Source organism: Fundulus heteroclitus, chromosome 19 (genome assembly GCF_011125445.2).
Source record: "Fundulus heteroclitus isolate FHET01 chromosome 19, MU-UCD_Fhet_4.1, whole genome shotgun sequence".
Taxonomy (NCBI): Eukaryota; Metazoa; Chordata; class Actinopteri; order Cyprinodontiformes; family Fundulidae; genus Fundulus; species Fundulus heteroclitus.
The window spans coordinates 21,081,224-21,103,977 of record NC_046379.1 but is presented as its reverse complement, the minus strand read 5'-3'; the positions used below and the strand labels follow the sequence as shown (position 1 = coordinate 21,103,977).

Sequence of the window (22,754 nt, the reverse complement as noted above, 5' to 3'; positions counted from 1 at the left end):
ATCACAAAATCCTGATTGTTTGGAGTGGTTGGTGGGGATCAGAGGCACAGCACTGGAATGGTTCAGGTCCTACCTGTCACATCGCACTTTGTGTGTCAGCCTTGATGACTGTGTCCTCCACTGCTCATCTTTCATGTGGCGTCTTACAGGGCTCCGTGCTTGGCCCTCTTTTATTTTTTTCTGTACCTACTACCGCTTGGATCCATTCCTAGGAAACATGGTGTTTCTTACCACTGCTATACAGATGATAGCCAAATCTATGTCCCCTCAAAAAATTAGACTTTTACTCTATTAATCCACTCACAGGGTGCCTACATGACCTTAAAGCATGGATGTCTTTAAATTTTCTGAAGTAATGGGGGAGACCAAAGGCATCTTTGGTAGCACTTCTTAAAACCCACCCCACCCAAAGTCAAATTCAATCAAATTAGACTGATTGGTCAAAAAGTTTCCTATATAAGGAAACCCAGTAGATTGCATCAAGTCTTGACAAGCAACATTCACTCATGAAACAGTGTAGAGACACAGTGGACAGTCGTTTGCATTGTTGATGGCTTTGCAGCAACTTAAGCCAGTTCTTGTACTTGCTGACCAGCTTGTTGCATGACTCCACTGATATCTTTGGCAATGAGCTCCAAATCTTTGACGTTGGAAGGCCTCTTCACCATTACCCTAATCCTTAACTAGATCAGATTCAACTCGGAGCTCAGGCTGCGCCACTCCTACACGTAAATATTATTTCAAGTCAGAAAAAAAAATGTTGGTTAAAAAATTAAAATAATACTTTAAACCTAAATGTGCAACGGATATGAATGAATTCTTGGTCTGACTGCCTCCCCCTCCCCACTGACAAGGGAGAGGGTATAGCACCTCCCTCGTCCTATCTGCGAGAAAGAGAGAGAGAGAGGGGGGAAGAGAGACTCAGATTGCGTGTGCACGCTTTACCGTGTGTGTGTGAGTGTGTTGGTGATGCTGGGAATCGGACGACATGAGCTCTACATGAGTCGTGTAAAAATGCTTTAAGACGCTCTCGGCGTTCGTGTCTGACCCCTCCGAACCGAGGACGAGCCTGAAGCGGAGCCGTGTATAGAAATATCCATCACGACCAGGTATGGAGACGCTGTTCCTTACCGCCTCTTTACGCGCAGATTAGATGTCGGTATTTGGCGGCGCATGGACGCGGCGCTTTCTGCTTTCTGCCCGGCTGCTGAATGTGTACGCGCACAAGGAATCCCGCTGTTCTCCGCCAATTCGTTTATCTCGTTGCAGTTGTTTTAGGCTGATCCGTGTCGGCTCCTATTATGAGTGCCGATTCTTTTCGAAAATCTCGATCGTGTTCATTCTATAGCCGCTGCTGCCTATATGCCCGCACAGCCATGTTGGCGGTGTGCAGGCTGGGGTATGAGAGGGCAGAAATGAGACACAGCCAGGTTTTATTTTATCGCTTTGAGAAGTAAAGTGAGGTGGAGAAGAGAGGGGGTGGGGATTGCTGCGACTTCCAAATGATGCACCGCTGCGAGATGGCGATCCTCTGGTATTTATGAATGAACCGAGCAGAGTGGGGTGGTCTGTAATGGCGTTGCGCACCAATCTGCGGACCGACGGCAAGCCCTCTTCTGCCACCCTTTCCTGACTACATCCCAGGCGGAAGATGTACGACGACATGCACGACTATACATTAAAAAATGACGCTGACGTGACGCATAAAGTGTGTGTGTTTTTTTTAGGCAAATGTCACGGTTAATCCTCCATCTGAGTCTGGGATTTTTTTAGCGTCTCCTCCTCCAGAGATTCAATGCGCTGTTTGCTTTCTGCGCCGTGACTGGAGAGGAGAGCCGTCATGACGCGCAGAATGAAATTGTGAATCATTTAGGCCTTCTCTGTGTGTGCATACGTATGTGACTCGACTTCCTGTAAGCAATTTGCCAGTCGTGTGAAATGCATGCCTCTGTGTGTGTGTGCGTGCGTGCGTGCGTGCGCGCTGCACGGGTTTTATAGAGGAGAGGAGACTTATGGCAGTAAATCCCGAGAGTAAAGCTTTGCAGAGCGTGGTGGAGAGTGCGGAGATGCAGACTCTACTAACGCGTATGTGTTAGAGGATAAGTGATGGGACAGTGTTTCATGTCCTGTCCTGTCTGTCTGTTTCTCTGTCTGTCTGCGTTGAATAGTCACGGCACAGTTGCATAACAACATATACCTCTCTGCTGAGGCAGAGTGAAGAAATGACTCAATACATGGTAACAGGCAAGAGCAAAGTGAGGAAATGATGCTGCTGGAGACTGGATTGGCTCTGGGCATAAAGGTGATGAGAACGGTGGCTGATCTTAAATAGTGATGATTTCCCGACGATGGGTCTTTCCCAGAAAAAAATAGCTGACATTGCCATCGATGTAAGGTGACAGCCGGCGGGACACATACTGTCACATACATGTGTTACCACTGGGGATGTCTGGAATTTTGCTAGGTTATGACCAAAAACTAGTACTTTATACATTTTATTTGGAGGATGAAGACCTGTCCAGGGGTGTACCCCACAGAGTTAGGCACCAGCCCAACCCACACCCCACCCCCACACCATCCTGCATGGATAACTGGGTATAGACAGAAGGATGGATAGCGATGGACTACCACAAAGTAGTGCAAAAATAAGAAGTGGTAGAAAAATGATACATGAATTCTAAAAATCATTTTACAAATGAAGATCTGAAAAGTGTCCTGTGCATTTGTATTCAGACCCCCGATACCCCAAAATAAAATCCACTGAAAGTTGCTTAATTTGTGGAGCACTCGCGTGTGTGATTTAATCTGTTTTCATGCAGCTATCCTGTACGGCACTCAGTGGTGCATTAGGGGAACATTTTTCAACATACAGCATCATTATGACCAAAGAAAGATGCAGCAGACAGGACAGGGATGAAGTTGCGGTTAAGTCTGAAGCAGAGGTTAGGTTTCCAAGCTTTGAAAATCTCTGTAGAACCCCAGATAGAAAGAGTGTGGCACAGCTGCCATCTATACCACGACAACTGCCCTCCTAAACCGACAGGCCCCAGAAAGAAGAGCATTCATTCCTGAAGCTGATTTACTTAGTAGCTCATTTGTGCAAATTCTCAGTTATCCGGGTCATCGCAGCAGCAAACAGGCTTAAATCAGAGGCAACCAGACTTTCCTTCAGTTCTCTCTGAAAACGTTTCGACACCTGTCCAGAAGTAGGTGTCAAAACGTTTTCAGAAAGAACTGAACAAAAGTCCGGTTGCCTCTGATTTAAGTCTGTTTGCTGCTCCTCATTAGATCCACAGCCTGAAGGGGCTGTCAAGCCAACTAATAGTAAATTACACTACAAATCAGGCCTTTACGGAAATCTCACAGAAAGAGATCCATTGTTTAGAGACTCAAAAGAAGTATTTCTATAGTTTGCCAAAAGCCTGCTGGTGACGCAGCAAACGTGTCAAAATTTACTCCAGTAATGGGACCAAAAGTTAACATTTTGGCCTACACACAAACTGCTATCAGTCAGGGTCCGCACATAACATGGTCCTTCCCCAGAAAATGGTGGTGGTAGCATCATGCTGTGGGGATACATTTCCTCAGCAAGGACAGGACAGCTGGTCAGAGTTGATGTAACATGAAATGGAGCTGAATACTGGATCAGGCTTGAGGCTGGGGTGGAGGTTCCACCCCATGCCTTGGAAAACATTTCAGTCTCTAGACATACAACACTGGTAATGACATATGAAAGACTTCAGCTGTAACTGCCTTACATACATTTAATATTTAAGTAAAAGGAAAAAAATTGCAGCCATTTTTAAAATGCCAAAACTTTAAAACTATTAATCATTTTCCTTCCATTGACAGTTATGCACCACTTTGTGCCTGGACTATTGCATAACAAAGACTAAAACATGACTTATGAGAGACCATTTCCTGGATCTTTAATGAACATGGTAAATGGACTAAACTTATAGAGCGCTTTTCCAGTCATACTGACCACTCACAGCGCTGTACACTAGAGCCACATTCATCCAATCACTCTCACTAATAGACACACAGTCATAGTAAGCAACTTGGAGTTAAGTGCCTTGCCCAGGGGCACATTGACATGTGACAAGGGGAAGATGGAATCGAACCCACAACCTACCAATTGCAAGACTTCTCAACCCATCAAGTCACATGAACATATTGGGAAGGCATGGAGGTTGGAAAAGGGCTCTGCATATTATATCCACAATAGATCGTCTTCTTTTATCAGTGGCTTAATGTTGACTGTTGTTGTGTACATTGTATCAAATGGTGAAAACTTTGCATAATCTTTTTCTCCACTGTAAATTTAATGAGCTGCTCCAGCATAAAAAGATCTAGAATTCTTTTTTCCCAAAATGAGAAAAACTATAAATTTGTGTTTTATTTAAAAATGCACCAAACATTAAATATGAGCCATTATAATGATACCACCATAAAAATTCTTCTGTAATTACCAGACTTAATAAAAAGTGTAGATGCATAATTATTCTGGATACCTGCCGTTATATAAATGTAGCAATACTTCTACTACTACTACTACTACTACTACTACTACTACTAATAATAATAATAATAATAATAATAATAATAATAATAATAATAATAATAATAATTAAACTTTTAACTAATAGAAACCTGCCTGGGTTTACTGGGTTTACTGTGGGAATTCATTCTCTCTGGACATGAGTCCAGACTGGATATTCATCCTCTCAGGGGTTCTAAGGGACCCGATCGCTAATCAAAGTGTTGGACAAACTAGTGAAGTTCACCATAGATACAGCTGAAATATACTGCTAAATGGCTCCTTTAGAATAATGAGAATAAATATTGAAGTTTTTCAGTTATACCAATGTCATCATCTTATTTTAAAGGCGTTCTTTACAAATTGGGGGGATTTTCTTTGTGTTATGCATAAGAAATCACAGACCCTAATGACTCCTCTGTGCCGTTAAACACACCATGACTACAAAAAAACTGGGTTTTGTCCACCTTTCATGAAATACATACGTATTATACCTTGTAATTGCCTTGATGAAGAAATAGCTCTAATAACTGGTTTGTATTTGGTTTGGAAGCAGAGGGGTTGCCCTGTTCTGACCTTACTTAACCTTATAGAGATTGACTGGTTTTGTTTTATCTTCTGATCTTTGTTTAACAGATCAATAGGATCAATCCTGAACTACAGCCCTGGTGTTCATCTGCCACTCCACTTTTTCCAAAGCACCCACCAGCAGTGTTGTTCGTGTCAGGGTCTGAAGAGTATGTCGTCATGAGCTTAGATGGAAAACAAATATAAAAAAAATAAAAAAAACTTCAGTAAACAGAGCAGGAGTGCTCTTAGGATGCATATCTTTGACGTCACTATTAGCCAGGTCTCAGTGTGTGTCCCAGACAACAGGCTGAGGGATTAGCAGGGTCATATGGAGAGAGCAGAAGGAGCAGCCCAGGGATCCCGAGGTATCACTAATACTCTGAACTAATACACTCGCTGACACCAAGTGCAGCTGCACAGAACCAGCATGATTAAGGTTATGCTCTTTGATTAAACAGTCCGGGAATCAATCTGTCAAACACTCCCTTTTAAATGTACACAGAAGGCCCACTGTGGCTGTTTTCTTCACGTTTTATTTAGAAAAACCCAAGTCAGGGGACGCAAATCTGACCCTTATTATGTAAATCGCATTATTCATATTTTATCGGTTTTCAGGTCAAAGTTGATGTTTAAAACCTTGTAGTGCACACTAAGTAAAGACTTGTCTCACACATGTGAAACTCGAGCTCTCTGTTCTTTGAAGCACCTTTTTGAGACGTTATAGTCAGTCAATCAGTCAGTTAAAACTGATATTGTCAGTAAAAATATGACTTCTGAAGATTGTTTCTGTGTCAGAAGGTGTTAGGGTCCAGGTGGTCTATAACCCAAAGACGGTTGTGACTTAATTCCTGGGAATTAGGTCAACTCCAGGCAGTGCAGAAGCACAGAGGAGGTTAAGCTCACTAATTAGCTCCTAAGCCAACAGTGCCTCTGTGTCTTGGATTGTGAAGCAGATATGCTCCAAATGTCATTCTTTACAGTGGATTGACAGGGATGACAAGCACGGCCTTACTCACAATTTTCATCTGGCTTGGCATCAGTTGAGTCATTTCAGAAATGTAATGCAGTGCTGTTATGTAACTCACTGAGTAACTAAATGCTTTGTGTCTGTATGCTATTGGTCATTCTACCTAAAGTTGCGGGATGGCTCGGGGGTAAGGGTTGTTTTATGCATGCAGTGGCTTAAATGCTAGATTCAGTTGTCCTTCAACACAGACTGATTTCTAACTGTGCTTTGACAGGGCTCATATGCAGAAACACTTCTTGGCTGCACTTTGCTCGACTGCACAATGTAGTATTGGCTGACAGCACTGAGATTGGTGTATCACATGACCTGGAAGGTTTTGAATGCAGCAGGGGTTTTGGATATGAGCAATGTGGCACACCACTCAGGGTGCTATTTTGTCGAGGGAGTGGGCTCATGTTCCTTTAAAATAAGACATAATTCTAAAACAATTTCAGTAATACTGATGGTATCGGCTTATTTTAAAGGTGGTCCACATGGTTTTCCCCACAAATTGTTTTACTGGGGGGTCATTTCAAGCGTGCAAAGTTAAACGCAGGAAGAAAATATAGTTGATGCTGAAGTTGGCATCTGATCAAGCTTCCTATTTGCAGCTGAACTAAAGCAGGTTTTTTTTTCCTATAATGAAATTTTTTAATCTAAAATTCCCTCTGGTGTAGTATAAAAAAAAAAACATTGAGTTTCAAAAGAATAATTAATACTGAGGACATTTAGTAGCAAACAGGTGTTCCTCCCGAAGAGCCAGGGCCAGTTTTAGGAACTTGTGGCCCCCTGGGCTCGAGCCAAGTTTACTGCCCTGCACACAAACCAACTCGACTTGACTGACTGTTCGGTACTCAAATCCTTGTCTGCATAAAGTGGTTTTCAAGAAACTAGATTTTAAATGTTTTGCATTTGTCCTTTCTAGAAAGTTTCTTGAAAACACAGCAAAAAACGGAAAATGTGATTGTAATTAGGCCAAGACTGTACGTGACAATGTTAAAGTCAGTAAAATACAGAAAAACTAAATAATGAAGTGTAGCGTATCCACATGAGTCGACTCATATCAACAGGGTGTTACAAGTCATCATCATACAGTATGCTTATTGTTGGTCGGGGGTCAGAGGAGGGGCTTGCCCAGGGCATCCTTCATTCCACTCTCTGAAGCCTTTTTGCTTGTATTAGCCAGTGCTTAGGCTCAGTTTATATGTATTTAAAGGCCCTGAAACTCCTTCAGTCAACAACTTTGTAACTGAATGATGTTTCATATTTTGCGGAGAGAGAAAGAGGTATCATGACCGGCCACTTTAGCTCTAAATGTATATAAAACAGATCCCATCCCCTCTTTGTTTCCTTACAAACACACATTGCTGACACACAGAAAGATACCTGCTGTCGTTGCAGGTTTGAACATTTAAAGAACCGTTCTCCCTTCCACGAACGTCGTCTTAGAGCCAGCGCCGATGGTAAGACGGACTCAGGTAAATCGAATGCGAGAGCAGTGAGTAATCACTGAGTCTAAATTCAGGATTTATAAACTGAATCTCCACAGGCTGCTCAACCCTAATCAAAGTCTGATTAATTCCCGTGATTGAATGCACGTCCGAACATTTGGAGGGGAAACAACCTGAGCCGATGTGCAGAGAGAATGGGGGATTTGCTGCTTCGCCTGAAGAGGGCCTTATATTTCTAGTGGTAATCTGTTGATCCTGTCAAACACTCATCGGCAAATAGCCATGTATCCACAGCATTCCGGTATGAGCAACCTGTTTAAAGCCCTCTCACTGACAGAAAACATGGGACCGCTTTGTGGGTGTCCATTTAATCACGCTCTTGATCTGTTGAATGGCATTGTGTTTGATGTCGGTTAATGCGCCTCTTTCATGCTGCGGGGGAAGTGGCTCTCCTAAGGCGAATTATGTGCATATTTTTACCAAAGGTGACATTTCTTTGCGCTCTCGGTAAAATACATCTGAAAAGCCTGCAACGCATCCGCAGTGGGGAGAAGAGAAGGGAAGAGGGACATGTTTGGCCTGTGCCAGTGTTATCCACTAATGGAGTCTGGCTGCACTGCCTCAGATGCATTTTAAAGCGTACCATTAATTCATTAGGGAACTGCAGTCCTCTCGTTTCAAATAAAACAAGAGGAGAGGAGGCAAAATGCGGCGAGACGGCTCGCGTTGGGGAGGAGGGCCATCAATCTCACAGGCTCCATGTCAAGGACAAACGGTGAAAGAGTGGAAGTACAGTATGTGTGCCACTGCGAGGGCGCACCTGTGTGTGTGTGTGTGTGTGTGTGTGTGTGTGTGTGTGTGTGTGTGTGTGTGTGTGTGCGGCTATAGCTGCTGACGGAGGAGGAGAGGCGGCTAATTTTAGCTCAGGTGAAAGAAGAGGGTAGGGGAGAGGAGGGCGGTTTTTGATGAGCTGAAGCTGAAATCTATGGCTCAAAATAAAACAAAGAGGCAGGATGACAGACTGTGAGGGCCTGGAGAAGCACGCTCCATCGATTAAAACCACAGGGGCCCGAGTTTATTGATAGAACAGCACGGTGACCCGGGCAGAGCGAGTAAAGGATGGAAAAAGCAAAGGGATGCTCAGGTACCAGGAGAAAGACAAACAAATAACTACAAAGGGACACGTGAACCTTTTTGAGATCATCAGCAAGGCAAGGACGATTTATTTGCATAGTACCACTCATGCATATGCTAATCCGGTGTGTAGCAGATGCGAAGGAAATTCTATTAAAAACTAGAATTGCATTAGAAAATAATAGTAAAGCGGGAGCTTCACGTGAAATGTAAATTGTAAATTGAAAACTGTGCCATAAAAAGATTTCTTCTGTTTGCTTTTTGGATCACATTGTAATTTTTTTAAAAATCATCACATCAAACAAAAACAAACCATTTGGCCCCCTATGTGAAAAGGTTATTGCCCTCTAAACCTAATAGCTGGTTGTGCAGCCTAACAGCTCCAATCAAGCACCTCTGATAACCAGCAATCACTATTTTACATCAACGCTGAAGAATTCTGCTTGATTGTTTTAATTCAGGATGGATGGGGTTTTTTCAGTCTTGTTATTACTCAACTATTGCTACTCTTACTTGAGTAAGAGGCTACTCTACCAACTGTGAGTAACTTCATGAATAAAGAACTAACTTGTTTTAACCAAAAATGGACCAGAGAGACAAAAACCTAGAGTTTATGTTAAAGTGAGATGTCTTATTTGTACACAAGCTTCGTTATTTTAATGTTGTTTTCTATCTGCTGAGCTCATTGAACAGTAGATATTGTCATTGGAAATACCTTGCACTGTATATACACTAACTGCTATAAGTATTGCTTTCAAGTTTAATGTTGACAAAGTTTAGAAAAGTTTCTTCTTGCATGAATGTGTTATTTTGCTATTATGTTATTCTTTGTATATATATATTTTAAATTTTTATCATTAAAATGCCAGAATTTGCACATAGCCTTGTTTTTGTCTATCCGATTACATATTTTTTTAATATTAAATAATCAGCTGTTATGATTTGGTACTTGGGTAGTGTTTTCACTTGAGTCATTTCTTGGTGACTACTTTTTACTTTTACTTGAGTAAAAATAGGTTAAAGTAGTGCTCCTCTTACTTGAGTACAATGTTTTGGCTACTCTACCCACCCCTGGTTCCATGTTTCCTCAAAATGTGGATAATGGCTCTCCATGTTGTTCAGTGGAATCCCAACACCTCATAAATAGTTTTGTAACCCTCTTCAGACTTCTGATTGTTTTTTTTTTAAATCTCCTTAGATCAGAGCATGATGTGAAGCTTTTTGGGGATCTTTCAGCCTACTTCATGTTGTCAGACAGGCTGTATTTAAGCCAGTTTGTGATTCTATAGATCTGGCAGTAATCTGGTCTGGGTTTGGCTAAAGAAAATCTATCTCAGCTTCTGTGATTAATCACAGTTAATTCAGGATTTAACAAGGGGGAGTTACTCTTTCACATAGGACCTGATTTTTCTTCATTGCTTTTTTTCCCATGATAATGGAAATCCTCAGTTGAAAGCTGCTTTTGTAAATGACCCAGGTTATGTTTGTCTGTTACGAAAATCAGGTGGATCTGAAACATTTAAATGTGACAAAAACACAAAAACAGAGGACATAAAAATTAAACTTGATATTGATCACATGAGATTTGGCCTTTGTGAGAAAGCTACAGTAAAGAGTAACGTCTTCAGTTAGTGCTGAGACCATTCATGCATGAACGGTCGACACAGACTAATAAAGCTGTGTCTGCAGCACATGCATTATGGTAAGAGATATTTTAGCACTCCATAATCTGAACTAGATGGACCATGCAAATGTTGAAATCCAGAGCTTGAAACCTTAAGATACGATGAAGAACCCACATGTGGTCTTCCTTAGCCAAAATGTGGAATTACCAAATGACACAAATCAGTCCTAGCGTGCCAAATAAGGTCTGAATCAGTCTAACACAGAACCAGACTACCGCACCTACTTTACCGCTCTGTCAAGCTGAATGTTGTGTTTTCAGCTCAGTAATGCAGAGTCAAAACAGCATATGTAGTTTTAGAATAAAAATATTGATGATAGCGGAATAAATACTTTTGTATGCAGTCTTTTATTTCCACTTTTAGAGCATAAACAAGTAATGCAGACTTATTTTCTTACATTAACTGTTGTACACTTAGAGTAAATCCAACCACACCTTACATTTGTGTCGATAACTCTAAAAGCAAGTCAAATTTACTATAAAATATATAAGATGTGTTAGAAATGCAATCCAAACCATCAGTTTTAATTAAAAAAATGACTTTTTATAATTTAAGTCACCGGCTAAGGTGAAAACTGGTCTATGGTGTTATCCTGATTATGACAAGAGGTAGGTTTGGTTGGACATGTTGCTTGTCCATTACAGAAACACACAGGGCAAACAACCATGCATCCACACACTTACATCTAGGGGGAATTTACAGTGACCCAATTAACCTAACAGGCATATTTTGTTTTTGATGGCGCCAGGAAGCCGAAGTAGCCAGAAAGAGCTCTTTACATACACATGGAGAACATTATAACTCCACTCTAAAAGGTCTCAGCCAGACCTAACCATTATACTAGTTCCGGTTTCAACCAGCTGCTGTTTTCATGAGAGAATAAATAAGGAAGATGTTCAACAAACCAATGGGGATGGTTTGAAAAGCATTTAGTTTTCATTTCAAGCGCCTCAGAGCCTTGCTTTAGCAGCTGATTTGAGATAATTGCTGATTCTAAAGCAACAAAAGCTTTTCTTGTCTAAAACCCCGAGACTGGATTGAAGTTACTGGCTAGAACAACAACTGTATAGAGCTGTATCACTAAGTCATTTGAATTATCATAAGAACAAAAATACTTTGAGAAACTATAAATTAACCCAATGATATACAGCAAAAAGTCTAAACCATACCAAGGAGACACATGCTGAGAATACAAACACCTCACATCTGACCTTGTTTGCCACTTTAATTTCTTTTAAAAGGCCTTCACCAATCATTTAAATCGGAACAAGCTTTTATCTCATAGATTATGTTTCTAAGGTTGCTGAGATATGCCAGTAGAGTATGACGCTGACGTGTTGTGATCCAAAACCATTTTTTATATCTGTTATACATGTCAGGATATTTCTCATTCAAACTATCTTATTTTATGATTTAAATTCAGTGAAGTCTTTTAATAATGAATGACTACACATTACGTCAAATAGAGATTGTTCTATAAAACTCTGCCTTTTTATCTTGTTTTATTGACCACATGGAGGGGAAGTGATGCTGCAACAAGATAGTTTTTTCAACAAAGGCAGTTTTAACTTTTGTTTCTCAGAAGTTTTAATAATTGGTTTAAAATTATGTTGTTTTTCTGCTTTTTTGGTATTGTTTATGACCAGGCAATAATATGCAGCATGGGTCTTCCTAAAGTCCTTTTCTGCTCAGGGTGAAGTAACACCTGGTGGCATCGCCCCCAGTTGTAGGCTGTGAGGCAGACTGAGACAAGAAAGACAGGAAAAGAATCCATCATGATGTTCTGCCCGACTATTCAGAACCAGGCTTCATCTTCACGACGAGAGCTGAAAGGCCTTCAGCGAACATGAGAAGTTGCTCAATTAATCACTCAGGATTCCCATATCCTGGTTGACTAGGACTATCTAATAGTACCCTAGACTTTCAGTTCCTCAGAGACGTCTCCTTAAGAAGTTGCTACATTGTATGTGTGTCATTAATTTTTTTGTTTGTCTGGTTCTTTGTTTAAGCCAATCCTAACCCTGCGCTTTCACCAACATCCCCTGAATGTCTTCTGTTTTACATTCTGTCTGTTTGTTTGAAATGGGACTGTTCAGAAAATTAGACTGTGTTAAAGGGCTCATGATATCAGGCATTTCAGTTATTCTTTTTCACATTCAAATCATTCAGTTGTCGTCTATATAAAGTGGAGCAGCCGTGCTTTGGTCTAAATTCATTGTTTATTTACCCCCCACCTACCCCCTTTTCCCCCCTGTTCTGAGGTGCGTCTGACAGCGTCTCATATTGGTGCTGTCTCTTTAAATCTTAAAGAAGCACTTCACACCCCACACCCCTCCAGGCCACAAAGCGTTCTCAACACTGAGCCATATAATACACTGGAGTGCTGATTTTGCCGAAAAACTGAAGTCACTGGCCGCCATCTTGCTACTCCCTACTCTCACAGAATCCCATAGGATTTGGTTGCAACAACAAGCAGTTTTCTGGCTGTGTGAAAACGTTTCATAGGTAATTCTACAGTCAGTGGATGTACTAACACTATCAACTACTAGGAAATTAGGTGCTGAAATATTTTACATGTTATTCATATTAAATATATATATATATATATATGTATATATAAGTATGTGTATATGTATATATATGTATACACATATGTAAATATATGTTTTTGTATATTGTTATTTATATATTTATAAATGTTAAACATATATATTTAAATGAATAAAATGCAAAATATTTCAGCACATGACTTTCTCAGTACTTGATAGTTTTAGAACATAACATAAAGTATATGGCATTTGACATTTTAAAAGTTTTAAGCCCCCCCTGAACATGAGAAAATCCTCGTTATTCGATGCTGTAGCACACATATTCCCTAGTTACTGGGGGAAAATAGGGAGTACCAATATGGCGGCCGGTGGCTTCAAAGCGACTCGTTCAAACAGACGGTGATTAGCACTCCAGTGTATTATATAGCTCAGTGGTTCTCAACCCCATTCGGCCATTTTTGAAGTATGCTGGGGGACGGTGTAATGAACAACCAAACATTTTCATTTTCCCACTTGTAGCCTTAGCATCCTTCAGCTTGGACTACAACTTTGCTCTGAGTAATAAAAATGGCAGACTTGCGAAACTGGTTTGTTTAGCAGCTCCGCAGCAAATACAATGACGTAATTGTTCAAAAAAACTAGATTAAATAGAAAACAGAGAAAACTGGATGGCTTGAAAAATATGATCTAATAGAATATAAAGATATATATGCATCACCTGGACAGACTACATCCAACTTTTCTAAAATCCTAGAGACTTTAAGAACAGAAAAATATATTTAATATTTAATATATTTGTGTGTGTGAATTTCTCCAATGTGAGATCAATAAAGCCTATCTTATCTTAAGAGCTAAAAAGTTTATTTTGCATATGATATCCTTAAGGCCTTTTCTAAAGCTTATTTCAAGGTTAAACATGAAAATAAGTATAATGTAAGAAAAGTAGAATAAATTGTAAAATTCAAAAAAATTGCACAAACTTGAAACGGTGTAACATAAAATTTTCTACAGCAAAACTAAACGGAAAAAAGCTCTTCTTATTAATTACATTGTTTTGAATTCCCTTTGTCTCTTTGTTTTCTCAGTAAATGTGAACTAGCTCCTATGTTCTCTTGTTTTGTTTTTGTTGCGTCAAGCCAAAGGCCATTAAACTTAAATTCAAGCGTAAATAGTTAAATGTTTTCTTGAAATAAATATAGAAAAAATTTAATAGCTCCTGAGACTGATAAAACATTGAACTCACCCAGTGGAGACAGGCACCAGACTTTGATACATAATGCAATTTAAAGTAGCTGTTCATTTAGCGAAATCTTTTCCGTCATATTCGCCTCCCATCATATTCAGACGTGTGTGTGTGTGCGAGTGTTTTCCTGTTTGACATGAAGCAGAGCTTGCTGAGCAGAGCACAATACTTTAGTCTGACTGAAGGCCTCATTGAATCCAAGAGTTTGAGGGAACACGCAGATGATCATCGTTCCTGGCAGTGTTGCCTGTTTATTCGGGTTTGCGTCAGAGTAATGTTGCAAACAAGTAAACTGTATCAGGCAGCACGCACTTCCATTGCCACAGCCATAAAAGACAATCTGGCTCGGTTTAAAAGAGAAACGCGTTGGATCGTCTGCAAGCCCGGAAAGGTTATGGATTAGTCAGAACTGATTTTGGCAGAAACTGCATCTAAACAGATTTCATTAGCAATGTAGGAAAACAAGGAACCATTTAATAAGACTTTTCTTTTTATTTCTGACCAGCGGGTAACAGTTTTAATGCTGCTGGCATATGAGTCGAACCTTTGGGCTCTCCCGTGAATTTGCTTGTGTTTTCAGTGTAGTTGTTAAGCCCTCCGTTTCTAAACAGAGGAGTTTGCCTAAAGCTCAAGAAGCGCTCACAGCTTTTCCATTTATTCTGAACTCCTTTAGTGATATCATTTAGAATCCAGCAATGCAATTACAGATGCCCTGCACATCAATTTTTGCTTCCTGCGGTGCAAGCATGACAGAAATCTACTTATTTTGTATTACATCGATGCCAATTTGCAGCTTTATTACAGCCGAAGGTAGCAGAGCAGCATAATCACATCGGTGGGAGTTTCTTATTATGAGACCTTAAAGTGAGTGTTGAACTGCAGAGGATAAATGATGGCGCACAAACACTCCACATTCAGTGGGACGCACTGCACACAACGAACACGAGTACTCACAAACATAGCAACAGATTGTGTGTGAAGGTATTGTTGAATCGCAGAAAAACAAGCAACACACAGTGCAGCTAGTGCTATGTTACAGTTTACAATGTTACAAACCTGAATTTATTCTGTCTGGATTAGCTTGTTGATTTCAGGAAACAATCACTGGTAAAAAACAACAACAACAACAAAAAATTCCTCTGTACGACACAGACACGTATAGTCATATTCAATAAATTAGAATATGCATTTCTAAGAGGCTTGTTTGTCAGATTAAAAGTACCTTTTGAAAAAAACAACCTTTAAGCCGGTATTAAACATACTTTTTTTATTAAGCCGCCATCTCTGCATGCAAAGTGTTGCATTTTTATTCGTCTGAAGCAATATTCTAATCTTAAATGTTGTGTTTTTACTCACTGGAGGTGGGGGGAAAATGATGATTAACAGAAATAAAGGCTTTAAAACATCATGGATCTCTGTTATGTAATCTATATAATGTGTTTCTCTCAGTGAATTGAGTTACTGAAATAAATAAAATTTTCAATAATAATCAAATTTATTGAATTTGACTGTATAACACCAGCAGTTAGTTTTTGGCTGACAGCTCAACATTTAATCAGCCCACTTTATAAAAAATTGCAGTAGGTTAGTTGCCTTAGTAGTTACTCATTTGTTTGCTTCCCTGATCGTTTGGTTATTTGTTCAGTTGTTTGTTTGGTTGGTTACTTACTTGCTTTCTTGGTTACAATATTTTTTTATTAACGGCTTGCATTTATGGTTACGTGCCCGTTTGAATGTTTAGTTATTTGTTTAGTTGGTCGCTTGCTTGGTTGGCTTCTTTCCTCTTTGTTTGTTTGTTAATTATTTTCTTGCTTGTTTGGTTGGGGGTGGTTTGGGTTGTTGGTTGATTGGTTGGTGAGACTGGGGTGGAGGTTCCCCTTTCCAGCATGACATTTTTCTGGTTGACGATTTTCTTTTGCAATTGTTTACTGCTCTATATTCACATGTCTGTCTTTCTTCCGTAAATACCTGGATCACCAGGTAGGCATACATATAAAAACACACAAAACAGAACTTAAGAGAAAAAAAAGAAAACATCAAAAATCCATGAAAGGAATTGAGGATGTTTTTTGTTTTGTTCAGGGTATTTATTTTTATCTGTTTACTATATGCTGATGATGATGTGTTGTGCTGGTCCCAGACTGGCAAGGCAAATATCTATCTGTTGTTTGTAATATTAGTTTCCTGGATCTAAATAAAATGGAAATGGAAGTTTTAGACCACATTTGATCACCAATCTACTGGTTAATTTCACCTATACTGTAGTGTATAATATAATGAACCTCTTCAAAAGCTTAATGGTAAACTCTCATTTATTACTAATTTGTTTGGGTTCAGTTTCATAGTTATATTTTGAAAATAAAGTTGCAAAGTCCAAGAATGTTTGATGGCTAAAGTTGGTAATCTTTAAAGCTGTTTAGGGACATTGGTGAATTTGTTAGAAATTATCCCCTCTGCTTTTAACGTTTTAGTTCTGTCCTGAAATTATCTGTTAATTTCCCCCGTTCTAATAAAACTGATTTTCTCTGTTTTTCATCCTCACCCTTTGCCCCTCCCGATGATCCCGTCTTTGATGTTTCAGGAACAGCACTGTCTTAAGCCTGCAGAGGCAGAATGCCGGAGCAGAGCAACGACTACCGTGTGGTGGTGTTCGGAGCAGGAGGAGTGGGGAAGAGCTCTCTGGTCCTGCGCTTTGTTAAGGGCACTTTCAGGGACACCTACATCCCCACAGTGGAGGACACCTACCGGCAAGTGATCAGCTGTGATAAAAGCGTGTGCACCCTACAGATCACAGACACCACGGGTAGCCACCAGTTCCCAGCCATGCAGCGCCTCTCCATCTCCAAGGGCCACGCCTTCATCCTGGTCTACTCCATCACAAGCAAACAGTCTCTGGAGGAGCTGAAACCCATTTATCAACAGGTGTGTGTCTGTATGTGTTTTTGAATGGCCTGGTGCTCTGAGTGTATTTTTATACAACAACAAAGAGTGACTTTAAGGGGTAATTTACCCCCTAATCGACTTTTTTTTTTGTAGCGAAATCCTGCTTCTGTGTCTAAATCCGTCTGAGTGGTGCCCTCCTCATGTTTAACGAGTGTACTGCATTTGAATTTTTAATCAGTATTGGTATTGGCTCAAAAGATATTTTAATGTCTCCCAGAAAAACTGACCTCAGCAGCTCTGCCACTGAGTGGTATAAAAACGGCCCCATCTCATATGCCTCTGTAGTGAGTTGGAAAAGTGAGCTTTGAAATTTTTCTATTAATTTTCAGATAAATTATTTACTAGCATAGCATTAATTTAGATTATTTAGCATTCATTGACAATGTTCTCGTAGCCCAGACGATGCCCTGCCCTCACCCTCTGCACGTTCCCTGGTCCGCCGGTCTCCTTTAGGCACATTTTTCAAATATTAGATGTGGGCAGAGTAAGGCTCTGGTAGTGAGGCTGAGTTACACTTTAAATATGAATTAAATATAAGATTGATTACAATGTATTCAGTTAAAGGAGCTATAAGTAATACTGGCACCTATAAGTAATACTGCCACCTTGTGGCTTAAATCGGTACAACAGCTTGCCAATCACAACAATCTAATAAGCCATTTTTAAACGGTGTGTCGCTGTTGTGAACTTTTACTTCCACAGATGGTATATGATGTTGTATACTCTTCTATTTCTGGTCCGCTTCTCTTACTGGCTTCCATGTTAGTAGGCTTCTGCTCATTTGCCAGGATAAATTACCAAATGCTGCACTTTGTGTTGGTAACCCTGCAACTCTCATATAATTGGCTAAGGAACCAGGAAATAAACACGGGCTACACTCTGCACTGAAGTAGTTATGTCTTGGTTTGAAAGGAGAAAAATGTGATTCAGACATTGTTGATGGAGACTGTTTGAAGGGAATGATACTTCCATCCACAAATGAGAATGATTTAGGTTGATTTTATTGTAAATATCTTACTTATAGCTCCTTTAATAATGCATCACATTCAAAAAGCTGATCAAGAACATATTTATCAAGTCTCTGTGAGTTACCTAGTTTGGCATGCAGTGCTTTCCAAAAATATTCATTCTTCAAGAACTTTTTCACATGTCATGTTACAACACAAACTATGACATATACTGCATTTTTACCCTTAGTTTTCCTATGAAGTAATAAAAAAATTATGGTTTTTAACATAACGTGTTGTGTTTTGGTCACCTTAAGCAGCACTTTGAATCGTCTTGTTACTAAAAAGTGCTATATAAATAAACCTGCCTTGCCTTGCCTTAAATGGACAATGTGAGAATGCTCCAGGAAGAAGACTCTATTGACATGGACTTAGTTAAACAAAGGATTTTTTTTTCAACCGGGCCTATATGAAAAAGTTCAGATTATTGTACCAATATGAATGTATTTTAAGCCAGATATAGAAGAAGTCCCCTAGAACTATGAACACAGCCCCTTCTTTAAAGCTGTACAGACCGCGCACACAATTTCCAATATTTCGCTTTGTCGCCTCTAACCAGACAGCTCCAACTATGAGCACAGTCAGGCATTCACATGTGTTGCCTTTTTTGGTCACTCTCTAGCTGTTATTTGAATGCCTCAAGGATTTGCTAGTGGACAAAGAGCATCTTGAAGACAAAGAAACACACCCAACAGGTCAGGAAGAAAGTTCTGAGGAGTTTCAAATCAAATTTAGGTTACAAAACATTATTCTAAGCTTTGAACATCCCACAGAGCAGTGGTGAGTCTATCATCGGAAATGTAAAGACCGTTCTCCACCGAACCTTTTCGGAGGCAACGAGAGTACACGGTTCTTCCCAAGGAACAACAGACATGCACATCTCAGGGGGAATAAGCTGACAGGACATTTATTAGAAGAATGGCAAGAAGAAAGCTGTTCTGTCAAAAGAACGCTAATAAATGGAGAAGCCACAATCAGCAGGTGGAAGAGGATGCTCTAGTGAGATAAGACCAAAATGAAACATGTTTAGGCTACGCATAAAACACCACGCATGGCAGAAACTAACCCTGCACACACCAGCCTCACTGTCAAAAATTATAGTGGCATGCATTATGCACTTTGCTTTGGTCTGTCCCATGAAATCCCAATAAAATACATTTAAGTTTAAGATAAGATAATCTTTATTGATCTCACAAAGGAGAAATTCACTTGTCCCATCGGCTCAATAGTCAAAAGTCAGAAGACGGAGTTAAACACAGCTATACAGCTATTTACAATTCTATACAATCCTATGTATAAATAGGTTATTGCACATATGTTATTATACACTTTATACATGGTTATTGCACAGGCGTATTGCACAGGTTATAGCACCTTGTATAAATAGCTTATTGCACATAAATTATTACAGTTATTGTTGCAGCTATGGTGCATGGTTGCAGTAATTGCTATAATGGTTACAGTTATAAAGCAGCGAAGTATGATCAGGAAGCAGCAGGAATGAATGACCATATTTTGAATGACCATATTTTGTCACTTTACAACTTGTATTTGTAAAGTGACAAAATATGAATAACTAAAATAAATACTAGAACTACCATGCTATTGTTTTCTTTTTCTCTGCAGATCCTGGCCATAAAAGGCAACGTGGAGTCCATCCCCATAATGCTTGTGGGAAACAAGAGCGATGAAACCCATCGCGAGGTAGAAACCAAGGATGGGGAGGACCAGGCCAACCGCTGGAAGTGCGCCTTCATGGAGACGTCAGCCAAGACCAACCACAACGTTACAGAGCTCTTCCAGGAGCTCCTTAATTTGGACAAGAAGAGGAACATGAGCCTCAACATCGATGGCAAGCGCTCTGGGAAGCAATCCCGCGCAGAGAGACTGAAGGGGAAATGCAGCGTAATGTAGATCTCAAAGGAGGGGAAAAGGGAGGAGAGGGAAAAAGGGGGAGGGTAAGCTGATCAGGAGAGGTAAAGAAGAAGGACAAGACAAAAAAGAGACCCTGTTAATCTAATCAAAGCAAACATTTTGCAATGGTAATGGAAATCCTACTATCCATATCCCCCATTTGTTTAAGTTGGGTATTCAAAACCACTGTTCACCAGGAAGAAGCCGGTAATCAGAACTGTCTGGCTAAGAGGTGAGAAGGCGGCATAATATCAAGGAAATGTTGAGAAGACAAGTAAAGATGGCAGCATGGACATGTGCATCAACTAAATGCACCAAAATCTGAGATTGATCACAGAATGGAACCATAATCAAAACCGAATGAAGGTCTCTGATTAGTTGAAATCATTTATTAGCCCAATTCTTTTCATTTGTGCTTCTCTGCTCACATTTAATCTCCTCCTCAGCCTCCCAACACCTCCATCCTCTGCATCTCCACTATTCCAACAACCTTAAAATAACTCATTTTTATTTAATTCAAGATCATCATCATCTGGTGAAATCACAATCAGTCCTAAATGTGGGAATCACGCACCTGAGACTGCCAGCATGAGCAGCACTCAGCAGAACATACAACCACGGCCCGTCCCAGAGCAGCAGCGTCAGACTCGGATGTATATAACCACGGGGACTCTTCCATCTAACCTAAACATGTTCAGCCTCAACTCATTGTTCCGTCACAGGAGAGGAGCAAGTCCAGGCTGAAACTTCCCTTCATTGTTCCCCCTCAGAGAAGGGAAAAAAGGATTCATTTACCAAACGATCTTAAAAAAAAAAAAAACTCATCAACAAAACCTTCGAAAGATCATCATCTAAACTGACATGGTATCTAGCTGTACACTGATACAGGCAACAATCCTTTTAAAACTTTCAAAGACTGAAGCAGAATAACTGAAGAGGAGGAAGGTGGACTCGCGTGAGGACAGAGGAAAAACAAGGCCGCCTTGTTTACCAGGATGGTACACTTGGATACTTATTGCCAAGCTGCAAAGAGGAATGAAAAAAAAAACATGGGAAGAGGTCAAGAATATCAGCTTGCTTTGGCACTTTTCATGTGAAAGTTTCTCTTTATGCCTTTTTTTTTCTAGTCTGTTTGCTTTACGATGGTCTTTAAAAACCACGCCAAGTGGGAAAGAAATCCTTAAATTTAAAGCACACCGAAGGAGAGAAAAATAGGGCGCTATAAGAAAACATGCTCCATGAGGATTATTCAGTGAACTGCTAACCTTGTTTCTCCTCGGCTGGTTTGATTATTAATACAGAGCAGACAAGTTTGGAAGCTCTGGTAAAGATGTGTTAAAAGCCTTAAAATAAAATCAAGATTTATGTCTGCGGACTAAGACGGTCAGGGAAGGATGCTAATTTTGTCTCTGTTGAACCATTCCTGGGTTGATTTGGCCAAATGTTTTGAATCATTATCCTGCTCAAAGTCCAGAAATATTTTGCCAGTATCATTTCCTAAAATGGTCTCTCACATCTCCTATTTCGAAGTGCAACGAAAGGAAACCGGCATCTGATACAGGAAGTCGTGGATTACTCGTTAAATGTTCTTGGACACGCTAAACATTTACTGGAACAAAGGTAATTTCACAAAAACAGTTTTTTTTTCTCAGCATGGACAATTTTCCCTGCAAAATAAATGTACTCACACTAAAGGTTTTTTAGTATGATACAATTATACTGGAATAAAATATCATTTACTTCATGGGTTTGGTATCTGCAAAAGGAAGTTGGTCAGAGACAATGGCGGCTTTGATAAAGGGCATGTAGGCGGTAGCCCAGGGTAGCATTAGAAGGGGGGCGCTCAGATATGACCTGTATGTATATGCAGTCAATGGGAAGTTAGGGCCCTGTGTGTTGCCTAGGCGCCCCCTTCTTGGTGTTGTCAGTCACAGTAAGCCCATGTTAGGTGAGGTGCAAACTATCTTGTGACTTCCTCTCTTCTTTTAGCTGGCGCTACCTTTAGCCATGCCCATCTGGAAAGTTTGACAAAATAAAATTTTCACAACCTGCACCGAAGTGGAGGTTTGGGATAGCAGAAGACGTGGCTCGCCCAGGGCACACATTCAGGCTAAAACAATCACCAACAAAAAGTAGAGAGAACATTTGGAAAAATGGATTTCTTCAGAATTGCTACTGCAAAAAAAAAAAAAAGAATTTATTTTTTACATCTTTACCAGGGATTTGTCTGCCACTGTATCTCCATACATTTATCCACAGACGGGATAAATGTATGCACGTAAGAATCATGCATGCAGTTCTCATGAAGGGGAAAAAAACACACATATGGCTCTGATAGTCACTGTTTACTAACTACATGAAGACAAATAGGGCTCACTCAGATTAAATGCCCTCACATTGCACTTTATATCACAATAACAGACACACACACACACACACACACAGATTTAATTTGCCATATTGTTCCACTTAATGGCTCTACTGTAAGTCCAATGTGTATACATATATTAAGACAAACACACACATACACCCTTTTCATGCAGGAGCTCTTAATATTGTACACAGGACAGCGGAAAGCACAATACTTTTTACCAATATATCTTTCTGTGCATTCTTGATGTTTGTTTTTTTTCTATCGTTTGAATATCTTTCGTCTTCTTTGTGTAATACCATCAAAGGTCACTCTCAGTGTCATTGTTTTATTTCTCCAGT

General features: G+C 40.0%; 1 protein-coding gene across 1 annotated transcript; it reads left to right on the top strand.

Moving 5' to 3' along the window:
* The first annotated feature begins 899 nt into the window (after positions 1-899).
* On the top strand, positions 900-22,235 carry diras1b (DIRAS family, GTP-binding RAS-like 1b). Its single transcript, XM_012852599.3, has 3 exons — positions 900-1,109; positions 16,760-17,100; positions 19,755-22,235. Exons 2-3 carry the CDS (start codon positions 16,792-16,794, stop codon positions 20,040-20,042), a joined length of 597 nt encoding a protein of 198 aa, XP_012708053.1. The 5' UTR covers positions 900-1,109; positions 16,760-16,791; the 3' UTR covers positions 20,043-22,235.
* Positions 22,236-22,754: the final 519 nt, after the last annotated feature.